At 39.1% G+C, this 21,129-nt stretch overlaps 1 protein-coding gene across 2 annotated transcripts in view; it reads right to left on the bottom strand.

Annotated features, from left to right (window-relative positions):
* dgkb (diacylglycerol kinase, beta) overlaps positions 1-21,129 on the bottom strand; it is a 768,700-nt gene that overhangs the window by 15,228 nt on the left and 732,343 nt on the right. The window contains exon 25 of one of the 2 annotated variants that reach the window (XM_073054135.1): positions 2,736-2,875. In XM_073054135.1, coding sequence (XP_072910236.1) covers positions 2,780-2,875 — 96 coding nt within the window. In that variant the 3' untranslated portion in view covers positions 2,736-2,779. Of the gene's footprint in view, positions 1-155; positions 2,876-21,129 lie in introns of those variants that run through there. The other variant, XM_073054136.1, reaches the window with a different exon arrangement.

The following is a 21,129-nucleotide window of genomic DNA, read 5'->3' as shown; positions in this document are numbered from 1 at the left end:
CATTCTAAATGGATGTCCCTCTGTTCTGAGGCTGTGCTCTCTGATGCTTGATTCCTCCACCATCCTCTCCATATCCACTCTATCTAGGCCTTTCAACATTCAATAGGTTTCATTGAGATTCCGCCCACCCCCCCCCCCCCCCCATTCTTCTAAATTCCAGTGAGTACATTCCCAGAGCCATCAGTCATTCCTCATGCAATAAGATATTCTCTCCACTGATTGTAAAGTTGACGTGCTGGTAGATCTTCGGCAGGACTGTCCTTAAGTTGGCATTTTTGAAGTCAGCAGCATCAATGAAGACACCGTTGAAGTTGTTGGCGTTGAGGTTGCATATTACATTGTAGAGCTCCTACCTTGCTTCCCAGCACTTACACAGGGTGGGACGTAAGCAGCAAATAATCATGATGGCAGTGAACTCCCTCGGTATGTAGCAGGGTCTGCACTTCACTATTAAAAACTCTGTCTGCGTTGAGCTGTGCGCTACCTACTAAGGTATTCAGACGCCAGTTCTTATCGATGTAGACACACAGACGTCCTCCATGGGTCTTTCCAGAGGTCGCAGCAGTTCTGTCCACCTGACAGGAGATTGGGCCGTCCAGCTGGATGGTTGAGTGTGCAATGGTGTCCAGACAAAGCTGAATATTCCAATTATAATTTTAGCTAAGTAAATGTATGAGTACTAATCATAAGCTGCATTTTGTGTACCAAGATCATTCTCAATCAGTGCTGCTTTTATATGGAAATGGGGAGAACAGCACGCAGAGCAGACCTGACTATTTAGCATTTATTCTGTCATATTAGGCCTGCTTAATTTACCCATAACAGAAGTCATTGAGTGTTTCCCGACTGTTAGTCAAACATTTTTTTTTGTAAAAGACTGCTTTTGCATAAATCCATAAGCCACGTGTGCAAAAACGGGCACTTGCAGCAGCGGCAGTGCATGCTAGTGGGCACTGTTACGCCGGCACCGCGGATTACCCATGCCGCAGTAAATCTTCATGAGGGCCATGAAGACAGTTTCAATGGAATCTGCTTTATTTTGCTGCTGAAGTTGGGCATTTGAACAGGCTGTGGATACGGTGATCTTGAAGCAGAAAATCAAGCCTGATGTTGCATCTTTCTCTCAAGCTTTCATCTCTCAGTCCCTGCCCCAGCTTGTTTCCCACAGTATATCATTCTTGAATACCCACCTCAGTTGACTGTAACCTCATCTCAGCAGCTGATCCTTCAAACCCCATATTTTATTCCACCGAATCCTTTTTTTTTCTACACTTGCTCCACCATGCTAGAAAATAAAGTTTTATTTGGTGTCAGACATGAAAAACCCATACTACTCCATGTAATGCCAAATCAGAACTCTGTGGCTGCAGGCTGTATCAAACACACAGTCTGGCCTTCATGCATGACCTGTTTAATATGCTTTTCAGAGCAAAAGAGATTTTGGGGCCAAGGTTTCTGTCCCTAATCTGACTATCATTGTTGGTTTGGTAAATTGAATTGGTTTCTCAGCTGCTGTACTAAATCAAGGGACAACCAAAAGAATGTAGCCGAATGAAATGGTTTTCTACTCCTGAAGAATCACTTGGTCTAGCTCAGGGTACTTAACAAAAGTCTGGCAGGAAACTGGGGTTCCTTGTAAAGTTGGCCACTTGAAAAGATCTTATGGGCAATATTCTGAGTATGTCCTACAGCCCTGGAGTGTAAGACACTGCGAACATAACACAAAGATCCATTTATTACCTGAATTGCAGAATCTTACAGCCTCTTCACCCTTGACTTCTTGTGAACCCTTCTGCTGAATGGTATTTTGTGTGGGAAACATCAAGTACAGAATCACTAGCAGAGAATTTAGCTGCATTGCCAGATTTTTTATGTTGTGTAGACAATTTCAATCATTTGCAACAGCATTTGAGCAAATTGGTAGGAGAAATAAAGGAGAACCTACCACCCAAGTCTCCAGCCCCTCTGAAAGTTGCTTTTGAAGCAATTTGTCAGAACTCTCATGAAAAGCTGAGATCTGACAAACTGCTTCAAAAGAACTTCCCATCTTATTTTGTACATCTAATAATAGGATTGAAATACTGCTGCATTATACCAGTAATAGGTTTTCTGATACATTCTGTACAAAATTCTTGAGTTATTAAAGAAATTGTTAACATTTTAGTTTCAATAGAGGACAAGGAACTCCCTATAAATGTTTCTAATGTGACACAACCGCTCTTAAAATGGGTTTGTTCTGTATTAAAGTTTAATATATTTAATTGCTGTCACTTTAGCCTTCTGTCCTAATGACAGGAAAGCTTTTGCAAAGGAAATAACTCTGAGGCAAAAATCGTCTCCCCAACACTTGCCAAAAGGTTAAAGCTGGGAGGGTGAATCTGCTGTAGAAGATAAATGCTTGTCATCTGTATGCCACAGACCAACGGCACACATTCCAGCAAAAATTTCATGATTTAATTCTTACATTCAATCATATGAATGACAACTGTGCAAATAAATGACCTACAGTAATTTAGTTTGGGGAAGGGGGTTGTTTTGCCTTTGCATTAAGGGAAAACCTCACCTGCTAATGGTGCCTAATGCAATTTTGGTTATCTATTACCCGATTTTCTGAATATGATCGTAAGTGGCCAGGACGACTATGGATCAGGTAAAATCAGATTTTCAGTATGTGCTTTCATGGCAAGATTCCAGCAGAGAGAGAGGGCAACTTTTTCATAATTCCTTGTTCTCACTTGAAGAGAAAAATGCACGTAGTTTTTTTTTCTTTCTTGTATCTTTAACTCCTAGTCCTCTTGATGATTGAAGAAACAAAGCCACTCTTGGGAGGTGGAGCCCTCAGCATCGGGGCTTGGTTCTTGTGATTTATTGTAATCTGTGAAAAACAGAAATAGAGGGAGGAAGGAGATTGAATGAGTTTAAAATTAATATTGGAGCTGTTTTATAAAATCATCATAATAATAGATTGACTAGAATATATATTGGATTACTCAAATGATTCACCAATCAGAAAAATAGGATTCTTAATTGCAGTCTTTTTAGTTATGCCAAATGTTCTCTTCCTTATATGGGTTTTGGTAATTAATCAGGATTTTTGACTGCAATTGGCACTTTTGAATTACACAGTTAAGTAGTAGATTTTTGATAAAATATTGGAGAAATTATTGCATTGTATGCCATTTATAATTTTTTGTTATAATGCTACAGACTGCAAGTTACTTTGGGATTAATGCATTTACTCTAGTAGTTCTGCCCAATACAATCTGTGAAGGAGTGTCTTGCACAGTCAATATTGACACAATCAAAAAGAACAAAATATCTTTCATATTTTGTTCTTCTTGATTGTGTCAATATTTTAACCGAGAAAGGAATCAATCCCACTCACTCTGTTATTGTTTTTAAACAGATTTCAGTATTAATCACATGAATACATAGTTTTCAGAGCGTTAACTTTTAATCTATAAAACAGCTATACTTAGCAACCACAATGTGACTGGATGTTTTGCCAGCTGGGAAAATGGTTGATCTGTTTCTTCCAGATGTTCAGCTGGTCATTATTATAACAAGTTGGCCTGGAACTTTAGAAGACTAGCCACCTTTCAGACTAGCCTCTGAAAGGGACTAGAGTCATAGGAACATAGAGATCTACAGCACATTACAGGCCTTTCGGTCCACAATGTTGTGCTGACCATGTAACCTACTCTAGAAACTGTCTAAAAAGTGTCCCTTCACTTTTTCGTATTTCCATCTTATTACATATGAGCCCTTTTTTGGCCAGTTGTTAAAATATTGGTCTTCATTAACTATCTTGGAATAATGGTTGCAATTTGTTCCTTTTCATATTTTTTTCTTTCAAAGTACAGCTACTTCAGCTTATTATATAATAATTAGCCATTACGCTGGCAGGTCCACTGAATGTCAAATGGACTTCCTACCTTTTATTAAACTGGTAACATTTCTGTGGAACTGATACTCATTTCATTTTTAAAAATTTTAGTTAATGCAGATGGTGCTTTCTGGGGAAAAAATCTTAGATGATAACTTCCATTTATTTTCAAGGACAGTTGCATCAAAATGTACTAAATGTAATCGTATTATATCACTGCAATCAGAAGTAATGAACGTCAACTCTACTTGGAACATAGCAATTAAAGTATTCTTTCACAACGTTAGACTAGGGACATTATTGTGTCATTGCAATTCTATAACCTGCTATGAAAATGACAGAAATGCAAAATTAAAATAAATGATTAATGGTATTTTTCCATGTTTTGTACTAATAGGTATCCCTGAGCCTTGAAATTAATAGACCTGTCAAGCTTCAGGTTGTTATAGATGGAGTGCTGAACAAAAATGGAAATTAAATATTCTTCAGACACTGCGACACGACACTTCTGAATATTTTAAATTTAATTACTAGTTACTGAATTTTTATCTTTTATCACTAATTTAATTGATACAAATTAATTAGAATTTTGTCAGTTATTTCTCGTTTTGAAATGTGCTTATTTGTCCAGAGTGTTAAAGCACACAGTGTAAATTAGTTGTCAATAATTTTGTAAACAACTATTAAGAGAATTAATAGTAGAACTACCTTCCTCTCCTTTGGTGCTTTCGTTGGAATATGGAATTCCTTTAGGTGTTTTCATTGATTAGTGTAATCACTGTACTGTGTTATCTAAATGTTTATTTAAACTAGTGGTCATTTTAGAACAAATTCAAAATTTGAAGCAATGCACACCAAGTTGACTGGTTTATGTCAGGCTATGTATGTAACTCAATGACAGCTTCACTTACAACTTGACTGGGCATTCACCGGGTGGCTTCTTTTGAAGATTTTGGGAAACAGAAAATCATCAAGTTTTTGCCAGGCTGCTTATGTCCTCTTTACCACCTTTCACTGCAACCTTTCCACTTTTAAAGGGTCACAATCATCTTTAGGACTGATTAGCTAGCTGGTGATATGCTTCTATACTGCCAAAAATTCTCTCCAACTTGTAACCCAAGAATTTTAGATCAATGCAAGAATATAAAATTAATCAACTCTGACTAAATCCTTTGATAAATTAGTCATCTAAATTAGAATATCAAAATTTTGGACTGAAATCAATTAGCTTTATTTGAAAGGTCTAAGTTAGTGATCTCGGAATAAAATCACAGTTTCTCAAAGTTGATCTAAAAGCTAGTTACATACAAATATCTGCCTGTGCACAACATGCAGATTCACCCAAAAACAGTGCAGTACTAATCCTTGACAACAAGGTTTTGATTTATAGGCAGGCCAATCTTCCTCGGCTGTAATTTTTACAGTAGTTAGGAGATTTTAGATTTATACCACATACTAGTTCAAAAAGTTGTAGTTCTCTGAGATTGAAAATAAGCCTCTATCTTATCACATGAACAAGTAATACCTCTTGCATCTACATATCCTGTTACGTTTAGTTTCATATTCCAGACATGCTTGAGACACCACAGATGAAGTGTTAACAACTGAATGTTATGAAATTATGTTCTGACTGCTGATGGTCGTTCTAGGATGGTACGTTGAGAGGCATCACTAAAATTAAATTTCTATGGTCATTTTTTCTTTGCAGGATTTGCAAGAATAATGTGTTCAAGTGTCCACGTTAGTCATAATGAATTTGCAGCCACTATAATGTGAAATTTTCCTACTGAACTGTCAACACAGATGCATTTTTCACTATCTAAAGGGCTGTATAATGGGTTGTATTTAATTAAAGATAGACCTAAAATTGCACATTGTGTTTGTAGAGTTACAGAAATAAATCACAATTTTTGGAGGCTTTATTTTGAATGTTCTGCAAGGACCACTAACAAGGTGTTGTATTTGTAGGATATCCAGTTCATGCTGGGATGTGAATTTTGTGATCAATGATCTGAAATTGGAATCCTACGCAGCATTAGCATGGTTCCTCCATTGCTAATTTTAATTTCCTGACTAAGTTATTTTCATCTGCAAAACTGCTGGCAGTGTGTTGAATTCCTGCCCCATTATCTCTCAGTTCATTTATACTATAAAGATTTTTCCATCCCTAATGAGAGGTAGTTTATCTTTGCCCACAAGTAATCAGACATCATTTCATATTTAATCTGTAGCTTGGATTAGCTCACCCTCATCTTGCCATCATTGACTGCCTCATATTAAAGAATTGTGAAATGAAAGTAAGGGTTTATTTACAGTATATCTTGCACTGTCTTATCAAATCAATGAACCATACTGATGAAGAAATCTTAAATCTGAGCAATATTTGTGAAACAGTATAATGAGCTTCAGTGTACAAACAGAAAAGTGGACAAATTCATACAATAACAGTATAATAGATGGCCTTATTCAGATTGAATAGGAAGATAAAAGTTGAAAAATAAAACTCAAAGCCACAATGGAAATTGCAGATGATTGATAAGCTATTAAACTAACATAACTCCAAAAGAAAATGAATCAAGCTTTGCAGTTCCATGAAATAATAAGGAGAATGGATCAAGTTGGAAACATAAAAATGATACTACTTAGGGAGTTATTAACAGAAAAGGGAAACAGTACAAGGTTTCTGAATTCTAAAGGCTTGTGTAGAACCCCAACAGGTTTATGGGATAATAAAATCCATTAACAAGTAGATATACATGGTGTAAGAAGAACTATACATTTAGAAATCAAGAATTTAAGGTGAATAATATAAGCCAATCTTATATTCTGTAATTTCTTTCCCATCTGAGAAACATCATTTAACATCTTATTTCAGTAACTAAGTAAGTTATATGCTGATATTTTAAGATTTTTTCTTTCCTTGATTTCACATCAGGTTTTACCTGTTGAGCTTTTTTCACAACATGATCACAGCCAGAAAAGCCAGACAGCAATGAATATGGCAAAGGCTTTGCAATTAGTCAACGTGCCAGCAGCACCATGGAAGACACATTTTAGAACTCATTGCCCTAAGCTACTTGTTCCAGTATAGTTATAATACTGGCACCTAAGAACAATGCTCAGGGATCCCCTATACATAAAAGGCAGGACAAATGCAATCCAGTTCATTTCTAACTAATCAATCTACTTTCACAAGTTAATGGTGTGGTTAAAAAGCTGTATGGTGTGTTGACCTTGTGTTGGGGGACTGAGTTCAAGAGCTGTTGAGTAATATTGCAGCTCTAAAAAACTTGGTTAGACCACACTTGCAATTTTGTGTTCAGTTCTGGTTGCCTCATTAGATGAAAGATATGGAAGCTCTAGAGAGGGTGCAGAGGAGATTTACCAGGATGCTGCCTGGATTAGAGAGTGTGTCTTATGAGGATAGGTTGAGTGAGCTAGGGATTTTCTCTTTGGAGTGAAGGAAAATGAGTGGTAAATTGACAAAAGTATACAAGTTGATAAGAACAGATAGTTTAAGTGGACGGATAGAGACTTTTTCCCATGGCAGGAATGGCTGATATAATGAGGGCATAATTTGAAGGTGACTGGAGGAAAGTATATGGGGAGGTCTGAGGTAAGTTTGATTTAAATACACAGAGAGTGGCAGGTGTATGGAACATGTTGCCAGGAGTGGTGTTAGAGACAGATACATTAGGGACATTAAAGAAATTCTTAGATAGGCACATGGATGCTAGAAAAATAGAGAGCTTTGCAAGAGGGAAGGATTAGATTGATCTTAGAGTATACAGGTTTAATAAGGCAGCTCTGTGATGGTATAGGGTTTCCTGTTGGTAAAGCCGTAAACTCAAAAGAAGATTTTAAGCTACATCTGATATAGATGTCTACAGGTATCCTCACTAAAAGGAGGTTATACTGTATCCACCTACTCTGTCTAGTCTCTATGATGCCAATACCCACTGCACGAATGGTGGCTTCTCCCTCCCTACCAGGGAGGAGATACTTCTAGCTAACAAAGTAGTTATTTTATTTTTTAATTATACACATTTAAATTTAGACACCTAATTCTTAACACAGATTTAACACTCACAGTCAATATCAGATTTATAAAAGTTTTCCAAATTACAAAACATCTACAAACTACAAAGGATTTCCAAACACAGGTACAATTCTTACGAACTAAAGGAAAATACCAATGAGTTGCAGATGAATGAATCATCTGTCACAGAAACTGAAGGTTGAGGAATGAATTCTAGTTCTTTTTGCCATCTCGCTACCCTGTCATTCTTCTGTCATTTCTAAGAACCCCTAATGCTTTCTAATATTTATACAAGATGATATATTCTACATGTGATGTTTTCCAGATACGAATAAACTCTTCTCGGGCTTCCAACTGGGTACAGGTATCAATTCTAACTGACATTTCAATGACAAACTCTGCCATCTTCATCAGGGATGATGCCTTGGCATGTCTAGTCTGGTGATATTTATACCCCCATCATCCGTCCCTCCTGGTTGGCTAGTCCTCATCCAATCAGCTTTCTGCTCTCCCACCTTGTTTACAATCAAGTTCCAGTTCTTAATTAGACCTTTGTATTTGTTAAAATTCTTTTCCTCAAGTTTTATTTCAATGGCTTCCTTTACCAAGTGGTCCCAAAAGCCATCGGCACAGCACAGTAGATTCGTGCTGTTGAAATCAATCCCATGGCCATTGCAAATGCAGTGTTCTGCTACCGCCAGTTTCTCTGTGTATCCCAGACGGATACACCTCCTGTGCTCCTTGATGCAGGTTTCCACCGTGTGTCTCATCTGGCAGATATGTGCTGCTCTGCATTCACAGGGAATCCTGTAAATGCCAGTCATCCTGTGTCCCAGGTCATCTTAACCCGCATAAGCTGTGATTTGAACTTCTTTATAAGCTTGTGGATGGCATTAATCCAGTATGTCTTCAGAAACCTGGCAATCATTCCAGAAACTGTGGAAATATAGGAAAGACAGGCCGGAGTGATGGTTTCCTGGTTTTTCTATTGGGCCTTTAAAGGGCACAATTAATTTCCCTCAGCTTGTAGCTATTTTGTAGGAACATCAGGCATAATCATCTTATTTCCTTCTGGATGTTCTAATATGACAGCAACTGAACGATAGCCTCAGACATGCTGTCTATCAGAAACCCACATAGACTCATACAGCACCTCAACAAGAACAGCCACCATCATGCTTTCCAATGCACAGTGGTTCTTTCTACTTTGATTAACCGTGAGAAAACTATTTTGGACCTGGAGAGTCTCCATGAGGAAATGAGGTGTTTACAGGTTTCCCTGTGAATCTGGAGTAGTGAACATTGGCCAGACAGGATGCAAAGTGGAAACCCACACCAAGGAGCACAGAAGGTATATCTGTTTGGGTTACTCAGAGAAATTGACAGTAGCAGAACATTGCATTGCATAGGATTGACTTAGCACAAATCTACTGTGCCTTACTGATGGCCTTTGGGACTGCTCGGTGAGGGAAGCCATTAAAAGAAAACTAGAGGAAATGAACTCTAACAGAGATGAAGTTCTTGCTCTAAGTAAGAACTGGAGTTCAATTGTAAATAAGGTGGGACAGTGGAAGTATGATTGGATGAGGACTAACCAATCAGGAGGGATGGACAACAGGGGTATAAATACCACCAGACTAGATGTGCTCTGGCATCATCCCTGATAAAGATGGCAGAGTTTGTCATCAAAACTTCAGTTAAAATCAGTACCAGTACCGGGCTGGGAGCCCGAGAAGAGTTTATTCATCATAAATGCTTGGAAAGCACTAGATCCTATTTCCATATACCTTTGCTGTGACAAAGTAACTCATACAGATATTCTTAAAACCTTCTGGTGACATTGGTCCCAGACATCCACAATTAATGCTTTGAAGGCTGACCTTGGAGTATATAAACATCCTTATTTGTAACCATGTTTGATACGTTAAGTGACATAATGCTATTGTCTTGCGCTTAGCTGATGTAGAGAACTTCTTGGTCACAAACAAGAGAAAAATCTGCAGATGCTGGAAAACCAACCAACATACTCAAAATGCAGGAGGAACTCAGCAAACCAGGCAGCATCTATGGAAAAAGAGTACATAGTCAACGTTTCAAGCCGTGACCCCTCCCAATGAAGGGTCTCAGCTCGAAACATCGACTGTTCACTCATTTCCATAGATGCTTCTTTGGCTGCTGAGTTCCTCCAGCATTTTGTGTGAATTTCTTGGTTGCTTCATTTTGCAAAGCAGAATTCTCAGCAGGCAGGTGCCTGCTGTGGGCTATCAGCCTGTATTATGTAACACTGCTTGCAGAGCTGTCTAGCCAACTTCAAACTGATCGTTGCTTATAATGTACATTAAAAACTGGAGACTGGTTCTTGTTTATAACAAAAAGCTGAGAAAAGAACACTTGTTAAAAGTTCAACTTTGGAACCAACAACTCTGACCCTTTGGAAAGGCCATGCCACTGTGCAAGAAAGCTGAGGTTAGCAATAAACCTTTCAGATCCTGGAAGTGAATATCCATCACAGCACACCATCATGGGCAGAAGGGCCTGTACTGTGCTCTAATGTTCTATATTATAAAGGGAAAATTCAAATTCTTGTTCTCCCATGCTAGCTCATCATGGCCCTTGCACTTTGTCTCTCTGCACTGCACTTTTTATGCAAGTGTAAGGACTTAAGAACTTTTTAAAAGCTATTATTAATGCTTTTTGAGATAGTGATTTAGATGCATATCATATTTTTTTACTGAGTTAAGTATTGTATGTAATTAGTTTTGCTACAACAAGTGTATGGGACATTGGAAAAAAAGTTGAATTTCCCCATGGGGATGAATAAAGTATCTATCTATCTATCTATCTATCTATTCTGCATCTGTGTTTTTTCTAATCACCTCAGTGTAGTAGTATGGTATGCAGAACAACTATTTTGCTATCAAATTCTTTGAATCTTGCTACATGTAATGTTAGTAAAACAATAGCAATAAAGGATGGTAGTTTACCTCATGTCACACTTCAAATTACTCAGATACTACATCTAAAAATACAATTTCTGGAAACATATCTGCCTGACTTGCATTTGAACTACCTTGCACATAAAAGGAAGCTACATTAACATATGAATGAGAAATTAGTTGAAGGACTGCGGTGCAGGCTCGAAGGGCCGAATGGTCTACTTCTGCACCTATTGTCTATTGACTGGTAAATAGAGCTGGACACATAGTGTGAGAGGAGGCTCATATGGACATAAACACTAGAATCTGTAGTTGGGTCGAATGGCCCATTTTTGCAGCATTTATTTAATGAAATTCCATGCAATTAATTCTAAGCACTTGTAGAGTCTTCCCAACTAGCACTGAGCCTCCTTCCTTAGTGGTGTCAGCAAAGTGACATTCCTACATCACTCTGCTGGATAATTTGAGAAGTTTCTGCTGATCTGCCTGCTGCTAGTTATTCATAGGAATTATCGGGATTATCTTCAGCTGCAGATTTGATGTCACTTTCTGGCTGTGGTCGAGTTATTTGACAGCTCCTGGGCAGCTTTTATTTTTTCTTTATGGAGAACCCATAGTGAAAATGATAGTTTAAAGTTAACACAAAGTGTGTAGTTCTTCAGTTGTATAATTGATCTCCTTCATGTTTGGAAGTATGTACATTTAGTTGGTGGTTTTGTAATAGGCTTGTAACTGTACCTGGACATTTGTAATTTTTAAAATATAAACCAAGTTGGAGAGGGTTTGGGAGATACAAAACCTTCAGTTGCTTCTTCCTTTGATGGTCATAGCTGATGAATTTATACACATCTTGACAATTAATATCACCTTTTCCAAGCCAGTTTCATCAGTAAGTTTACTGTTGATTGCAGAAATCTATACAAACTTTTCTGCATGCTGGTATCAACTGTGGTACGTGTGGTACAGATACAGGTAAAAATCAGAATATCTTTGCCCAATCTGATTAGAGTCCTGAGCCACCAAAGCCAGCTGTGGCAACAATTATTTAAACTTTTTAGTCACATCCAGCAATATTAAAATGAGCTGATTCTGTGATATTTGGTTGAAGTCCTTAGGAGAATTCATGGTTTAAATTTGTAAGGTCAAAGCACATATAGGAAGATGGCTAAAGTATGCTAGGAGAAAATGAGCAAAAAATCTATATGAATGCACTTCATTGAAAAGTATTATTTTCTTCTATATTAAAAATAATATAATTGTGAAACAAAGTAATGAATGAGGTATCACTCAAGGTCATTAATCCATTCAGAAGTCAAATTAGGGATGGAAGTAGAAATAGGAATTAATTTATCTTGCTTAATTTTTCACATTATGGGATTGGTGAAAGAGTGGATAATTATTAGAAGTGGAAGTTAAAAGGAAGGCAATAGCCCACTTGCAAGAGACACAAGAATCTGTGCAGATGCTGGAAATCTTGAGCAGTACCCACTAAAAGCTGGAGGAACTCAGCAGGTCCGGAGGATAAACAGTTGACTTTTTGGGCTGAAACCCTTTATTACTGATGAAGGACTTGGCCCAAAACTTCAGTACTTCATTTCCCTCCATAGATGCTGCCTGGCCTGCTGAGTTTCCTCCAGCATTTTCTGTGTGCATCCTGTAAATTGTATGGAAACACAATTACTCAACCTTTTCCCATTGGTTTCCAAACTCTTGGAAAAGAAAAAAAAATTTCAAAAGGTCAAGGAAGCAGTAATCTGTTTAAAAGAATGAAATAGGAGTAAGCCAGGAAAGATAAGTGGCAGTGTTTTTTTTCCAATAAGTCACCAATGTTCCTAATTGGAGATGATATTTTCTCATTTCAAATAATTTTTGTGTTCTCGGTTATTTTCTGTTTCTTTCCTTGGGAGCGGCAGAGGCTGAGGGGAGATCTGACGGAGGTTTAAAGATTAGGAGACTCATAAATAAAGTAGACAGGGAGTATCTTTTTTCCTTGGGTAGAAATGTCTAACACCAGAGAGCATGCATTGAAGGTGAGAGAGGGTAGGCTCAAAGACGATGTGCGGGGTAAGTTTTTTTACTCAGAGAGTGGTGGATGCCTTGAATGTGCTGCCTATTATGGTGGTAGAAGCAAGTACTTTTGAGGCTTTTAAGAGATGTTTAAATAGGCACATGAATGCGAGGAAGATGGAGAGATACAGAAATTGTGTAGACAGGAGAAATTAGATTTTGTTTTTTTAAATTTACTTTTTAGCTAGTTTGGCACAACACTGTGGATCAGAGGCCCTGTTCCTGTGTTGTACCGCTCTGTTCTATTAACCTGGGTCAATCAGGATTTTGGCAAAACAACGTTATTTTCTGAAGAACTAACAGGAAATTCAGTTTGTGTAGATATTCAAAGTGAGACATATGACCAAGATATGAAGCTGTGATCAACACAAAGGAAATATAATGCCCTCTATTCACTGTGCTGAAATGTGTTATTATCAATGATAAGATTGTTTGAAGGCAGGTATCTGTGGAGATATCTCAGTGTAAGCAGCACAAAATTTTAAATCAGATTCAACAGACAAAATGAATGCTGAAGAAGAAAAGCCAGAGGACGTTTGTTGAGGAAAGCAGAATGGATCAAGGTGTAATTTGGAATGATAAGACCTGCAACCCCCTATGTTGGACCATTGACATTCATGACAGGGGTAACTATCATAATCCATCAGTTAGCTACTGTCAAGGCAAAGATGTCAATGAAGTCAACCACAGTAAGCTCATGGATGACAAGGGCTTCATTCTGAACTGGATGATGTTCTGGGGAGGAGGCTTTGCGAGCGATATAGCTTCAGTCCTGGCAGGGTTCATTTGGACAAGAAGGTGGTTGATAAGAACAGTACCTAGTAGGCAAGCTTGGTAGGGAGATAAGAATGATTATGAGATAGGGCAATCAGAAGATAGTAGTGACTGGTTCCTTGGGGCACATTTTGGAGGTTGCCAGAAGAGACAGAGTGAATCCCATTGCTTAATAGGAAGAACTTTGCATCTGGTGATCATAATGCCATTAGTTTCAAAGTAAATATGGAAAAAGATATGTCTGGTGCATGGGTTGAAATTCTAAATTGGAGAAAGGCCAATTTGATGGCATCAGAAAGAATCTGATAAGGAAAAATGGAAGATCAGATTATTTTTTAAATGGTAAAAGATTGCAACATGCTGCCGTGCAGAGGGATTTGGGAGTGCTTGTGCGTGAATCGCTAAAGGTTGGTTTGCAGGTGCAGCAGGCTATCAAGAAGGCAAATGGAATGTTAGCATTCATTGCTAGAGGGATTGAACTTAAGAGCAGGGAGCTTATACTGCAACTGTACAGGGTACTGGTGAGGCTGCATCTGGAGTACTATGTGCAGTTCTGGTCTCCATACTTGAGGAAGGATATACTGGCTTTGGAGGCAGTGCAGAGGGGGTTCACCGGGTTGATTCCAGGGATGAGGGGGTTAGACTATGAGGAGAGATAGAGTCGCCTGGAACTGTGCTCACTGGAATTCAGATGGATGAGAAGAGATCTTTCTGAAACATATAACATTATGAAAAGGAAAGATAAGATAGAGGCAGGAAAGTAGTTTCCACTGGTAGGTGAAACTACAACTAGGGGACATAGCCTCAAGATTTGATAGAGTAAATTTAAGATGCAGATAAGGAGGAACTGTTTTTCCCAAAGAATGATGATTCTCTGGAATTCTCTGCTCAATGAAGCAGGGGAAGCTACCTAAGGAAATATATGTAAGACCTAGTTGGATAGATTCTTGCATAGTAGGGGAATTAAGAGTTATGGGGGAAAGGCAGCAGGTAGGTGGGGATGAGTCCATGGTCAGATCAGCCATGATCTTATTGAATGGTAGAGCAGGCTCAATGGGCCAGATGGCCTACTCCTGCTCCTATTTCTTATGTAAGTATCCATGGGACAGGTTGATTTCTGGCAAAGGTGTACTTAGTAGTTGGGAGGTCTTCTAAAGTGAAATTTTGAGAGTACAAAACGTGTACAGTATGTGTCTTTTAGAATAAAACGTAAAGAGAACAGGTTTAGAGAACAACACGAGTGAATCTGCAGACGCTGGAAATAAATAAAAACACAAAATGCTGGCAGAACTCAGCAGGCCAGACAACATCTGTGGGAGGAGGGAGTGACGACGTGTCAGGCCGAAATCCTTCATCACCCTCCTGATGAAGGGTTTCGGCCCGAAACGTCGTCACTACCTCCTCCCATAGATGCTGTCTGGCCTGCTGAGTTCTGCCAGCATTTTGTGTTTTTAGGTTTAGAGAGCCTTGATTTTCAAGAAATATTGAGGCCCTGGTTAAGAACAAAAATGAGGTTCATTGGAGGCACAGGCAAGTAGGAAAAAACGAGGAACTTGAGGATTATAAGAATTGCAAAAAAAAAGAAATGCACTTAGGAAAGAAATCAGGAGGGCTAAAAGAAGGCATGAGGCTGCTCTAGCAAACAAGGTGAAGGAGAATATTAAGGGATTCTACAGAAATATTAAGAGCATAAGAATTGCAAGGGACATAATTGGTCATCTGGAAGATCAGAATGGTAATCTAGGCCAAAAAAAGATGGGGAGGATCTTTATTAGATTTTTGCATCAGTATTTACTCAAGAAATTGACACAGATTCTATAGAAATGAGGCAAAGCAGCATTGAGGTCACAGACCCTCTATAGATTACAGAGGAGGTGGTGTTTGCTGTCTTGAGGCATATTAGGGTGGATAAATCCCCAGAGCCTGACATGGTGTTCCCTCAATCTTTTGGGATGCAAGTACAGAAATTGCAGGGGCCCTGCAGAGATATTTAAATCATCCTTAGTGACAGGTAAGGTACAGGAAGACTGGAGGATAGCTAATGTTCCATTGTTTAAGAAAGGTTCTAAAAATAAATCAAGAACTTATTGGCCGGTGAGCCTGACAGCAGTAGTAGGAAAGATATTCTAAGGGACTGGATTTATGAGTATTTGGATAGACATGGACTGATTAGGGGGCTTTATATGTGGTAGGTTGTGTCTAACCAATCCTATGGAGTTTTTCGAGGAAGTTACCAGAAAGGTTGATGAAGACAAGGCAGTGGATGTTGTCTACAGGGACTTTAGCAAGGCATTTGACATGGTCCTGCTTGGGAGGCTGGTCAAGAAGGTTCAATGACTCAGCATTCAAGATGAGGTAGTCAATTAGATTAGGTATTGGCACTGTGGGTGAAGCCAGTTAGTAGTAGTAGATAGTTGCCTCTCTGTCTGGAGGAGGTATTAGTGAGGTGTAGCAGGGATCAGTGCTGAGTTTGTTGTTGTTTGTTATTTATGTCAATGATCTGGATGACAATGTGGCTAACTGGATAGGCAAATTTGCAGATGCCACCAAGACTGGGGATATAGTAGACAGTAAGGAAGATTGAATTCATTGAATGTGATGTCACAGATGTAAATAAGGTTGAAAAAGTACAAAGCAAGTTTACAAGGATGTTGCCAGCAATTGAGGAGCTTAGTCATAAGGATAGATTGAAGAGTTTGGGACTTCATTGCTTGGAATGTAGAAGAGTGAAGGGAGATTTGTTAGTTATTGAGGGTATAGGTAGGATAAATGCAAGCAGGATTTTTCCATTGAGGTTGGGTGGGACTATGACTCTCTTATGGGTTAATGGTGACAGGTGTAAAGTTTAAGGGGAACATGAGGGAAAATTTCTTCACTCAGAGGGTCGTGGGAGTGTGGAATGAGCTGCATGTGGAAGTGGTGCATGCAAGCTCAATTTGAACATTTAAGAGATGTTTGGATAAGTACATGGATGGTAGGGATATGGAGAACTATGGTCCAGGTGCAGGTTGATGGAAGTAGGCAGTGTAATGGCTTCTTTGTAATGCTTCACTGCTAAGGGAAATGTAATGGCTTCTCTGTAATGTTCACTGCTGAGGTAACGGTTTCTCTGTAGCAGAAATGTTTGGGTTATGGCTGGAGACAACAGGACTGTGGTATGCATGCTAGCCAATTGGAGATTGTTGCTTTGTCTTGTGTATCTAGAAGGATGTTTTTTCACGGTCTTTTGTTGAGGAGAGATAAAGAGGGAAGATGTGTGTGGAGCGAGCTGATAGACCACCGGACCGAGTGGACTGAGATCTGAGGGTCTGAATATCGGTGACGCTCGGAGGAGACCAATGGTGGAAGAATGACTACTGAGTGGGCTCCAATGTGAACTTACGACTTTTCCTTGAACTGGGCCCTTTTTAAAATTTTCATTACTAACCCTATATTCAGATTAAGATTCATAAAAGTTCAATCATTTAATTGCAAATGGTGTACTGTCTGATATTTTGCGTTGTGGCTTTGTAACTGGGCGATACATTACACAGCATCCACACAAACGTGATTTCTCAGCTTGGTGGGGCCAAAGGCTGTTTCCCTAGATGAACACGAGCTGGGCGAGTCTGAGGGTTACAGCAGTTTAAATGGCTGGGCAGGGACTAGATGGGCCTAAGGGCCTGCTTCTGTGTTGTGCTTTTCTATGATCAACAGTGACAATGAAATAGAAAGGCTGATGAATACTAAATGGTAGGAGTGACAAACTGAATTCCAAAGAATCTGAGAGAGCGTTTAAATGAAGACAAAAGGAGAGATGGGCCTGCAAGGGAAAATTAGTATAAAAAAATATAAAGCACTAGAAGTGGAAAGAGTAATGATATGGTGGGGTGTGCAGGCAGATGTACACAAGGAAAACCCATCATTTTGGTCTTGTAATGTATGCATTCTTAGGATGCATATGTAACTAGAGAATAAGGTAAGAGCTTGAAAAGGTAACAGGAATGGTCATTAAAGGTGACTAATAAGAAGGTGAGAAATAGTCATAGTCAGAGTGCCATACAGGATGAAAAAAGGCCCTTCAGCCCAACTGGTCCATGAGATCCAAGATACCCATCTAAGGTAGTCCTATTTGTCCACATTTGGCCTAGATTTCAAGCAGGCTATTTCCACTGAGTTTAACCAGAGGTCATGGGTTATGGTTGGAAGGTGAAAATTTTAAGGGGAACATGAGGGGAAACATCTTCACTCAGAGGGTGGTGAGTGTGTGGAATGAACTTCCCGCACAAGTTGTGCATGAAAACTCAATTTCAAAGTTTTAAGAGTGGTTTGGATAGGTACATAGATGGTAGGGCTATGGAGGGCTATGGTCGATGGAAGTAGACAGGTTAAATGTTTTGGCATGGACTAGATGGGCCACAGGGCCTGTTTCTGCGATGTATTTTTTTATGAATCACTCAATCTTTCCTATCCATGTACTTCTCTAAGTGCCTCTTTAATGTTGTTAATGTACTTGCCTCAACCACTTCATATGTAGATTACTATTTTTGGGGGTAAAAGTTGCCTCTCAGATTCCTATGAAATCTCTCTCCATCACCTTAAACTTATGTCGCTAGTTCTTGATTCCACAACATTGGAAAAAAAAACTGTGTCCATTCACACTATGTCCCTCATGATTTAATGCACCTCCATAAAATCACCCCTCATTCTCCTATGCTCCAACGAATGAAGCCCCGGTCATTATATAAGACAGTTCAACCAGTTTCATATTTGAGACATAGAATACATGGACAAAACACATGACAAAAAAAAAGCAGAAGAAGGCCCAGTAGATAAGATAGTGGCTGAACTGTTCTTTAGTTTCAATCTTGTAAGCTGATCCCCATAACCTTCAATTCCCCTTTCTTCAAAAAATACCTATCTCAGCCTTGAGAATGCATCACAGGTGCCTGTGGAAGAGAATTCTCGAGATTTACAACTCTCTGAAAGAAGAAATTCCTCCTTAACTGAATCTTATATGGAAACTTCTACTCCTGAAAAGAAGTGCTCTCTCCCACAATTCTATATTGCTCCACCAAGAAAATGTCCAACAAGTGCCCACTTCATCAAAATCATTTTTCATTTTTCCTCTTATTTTTCTCTAAATTCCTGACCTTCTCTGTGCCATTATACTCAATAATTTCTTGTAGAACAATACCCTCATCAGAGGAGTCAATCAAGTGAAGCTATGTTGCACTACGTTTACACAAGTATATCCTTCCTCAACAACACACACACACACACACACACACACACACACACACACACACACACACACACACACACACACACACACACACACACACACACACACACACACACACACACACACACACACACACACACACACACACACACACAATGCTGGAGGAACTTAGCAGGTCAGGCGACACTAGAATCTGAAGGATCCTGATGAAGGGCCTTGTCCAAAAATGTCGACTGTTCATTCATTCCCATAGATGTTACCTGACCTGCTGAGTTCCTGCAGCATTCCATGTGTATTGCTTTGGATTTCCACCATCTGCTGAATCTTTCGTGTTTAAGTATAGGGATCAAAAGTGCAGGCAATATTCGAGGAGGAACCTCAGCAAATCAGTTGGAGCAAGATTTCCATTCTCTTGTAGGGTTACGACTAAAGAAAGTTAGACCAGAAAATCATGACAAAACAGGCAAGAATTAACTTTGGCCACATCGGGAATATTGTAGATAACTTTATATCTTAGGAAAGATACAAATATTTTTTTAACAAATGATACAGATAAAGCCAAAAATAAGGGACTACTGTCATTGAGAGAATCTTGAGATATTAGAACTTTTTCTATTGGTGTTGAAGTATGGGGTGATCTGATAAGAGATCTTCAAAACAAGATAGCACAGCTGTGATAAGTTGTTTCCACTGCTTGTTAAAATAGTTACATCAGGGCACATTTTCAAAATACTTTCTTAAAGAATTCCAAGGAAGGCTAATAATAATCTATGAAAATGGGGGATTAAATAACGACTTCTCTCTGACAAAGTACTGAGGAAGAAGGGTCACTCAGAAATTTGCTTTGTAAGGAATTACCTGCTTTAAAAAGGCATTATTTAAAGGAATAAATGAAGAGGCAGAGTGAATTTAACTGGAGAGAAAAGAAAACAATTAGTTACAATTTGGGATCCAAGATACTGCCTTGTAAGCTGATATGTATCAACTCTGAATATTTGTTGCCTGAGTATTTTCCGGTCAGTTCCTGTTATGATGTTTTTTGTTTCCTATCTTTTCTCCCCCCTGACCTGCAGTGCCTTTTAATGTTTTGAGCTTGGTATTGCAGGAGAAATAGAAAGTGCACAGGGAGAGACAAAGGATCAAGACTTGGTGACTGGCTTCCTGCAACATAGCTGTCGATTGACAACTAGGGAATAGCCCAGAAGATGATCAGCATCAGTTGGTAAGTGGTCTCTCTCTTGGACAGCTGTCAAGTGATGCAGGAGAACTGAGGAGGACAGGATGAAAAGAAGCTGACAAGGGGCTAACAGGGTAGGAAAGGAGTGAAGGGGAATGAGCTAGCGGGAGAGTAACCGAGGAGGGAGAGGACTGACGAAAACAATTAAGGGAAGTAAAGTAAAGATAGGAAGACTAAAGAGAGAGACAATATCAGGTTAATGTTTGTGAGGAGGAGTTTTTAAGGAAAAATGTGTGGACAGCGTCCAGGTCATTATATGCATTTGTCATAGAGTCTTACACCATTAAAATTGTGTCTTTGGCCATAAATGCCAAGCATCAAACTTTCATTTACATAAATCTAATTCTTCCTCTTGCATTTCCACCAACACCCCATCCCTAATCCCACAACCTGACAACTCTGGGTACAATATATAGCAGCAAATTAACCTACCAATCTGCTTGACTTTGGCACATGGGAGGAAACTAGAACACACAAGGAAAATCCAAATGGTCACAGAAAGACCATGCAAATCGTACAGACAGCACACAGTATTAGAGTCAAACCTGAGACCATGGAGCCGCAAGGCAGCAACACCACCCACAGAGTCTACGTAATGTAGGTTAAGTCCTTGTAGTAGGGCCTACTCCTGAATTATCTTTCCCAGCATGTTAGTGCAGTTATAAGCATAACACTTTATAATGCTGGTAATTGGACGAACAGGGTTCAACTACCACCACTGCACTTTCATCCCCATAACTGTGTGGGTATCCTCCCATATTCCAAGGACATATGGGAGAAGGTTAGTAATTGTTGGCATTGGAAATATAGTGACACTTGTAGCTGCCCTAGCACCTCCTCAGATTGTCTTGGTTGTTGATGCAAATGATGCATTTCCCTGTACGTTTGATGTACACATGACAAGGAAAACTAATCTTTATCTTTAATAATGCTAATCCATTGGACAAAAACACATTCCATCAAGAC

This window comes from Hemitrygon akajei, chromosome 8, assembly GCF_048418815.1.
Source record: "Hemitrygon akajei chromosome 8, sHemAka1.3, whole genome shotgun sequence".
Lineage (NCBI taxonomy): Eukaryota > Metazoa > Chordata > Chondrichthyes > Myliobatiformes > Dasyatidae > Hemitrygon > Hemitrygon akajei.
The sequence above is the reverse complement of the archived record's forward strand: the minus strand, read 5'-3'. Positions and strand labels throughout refer to the sequence as shown.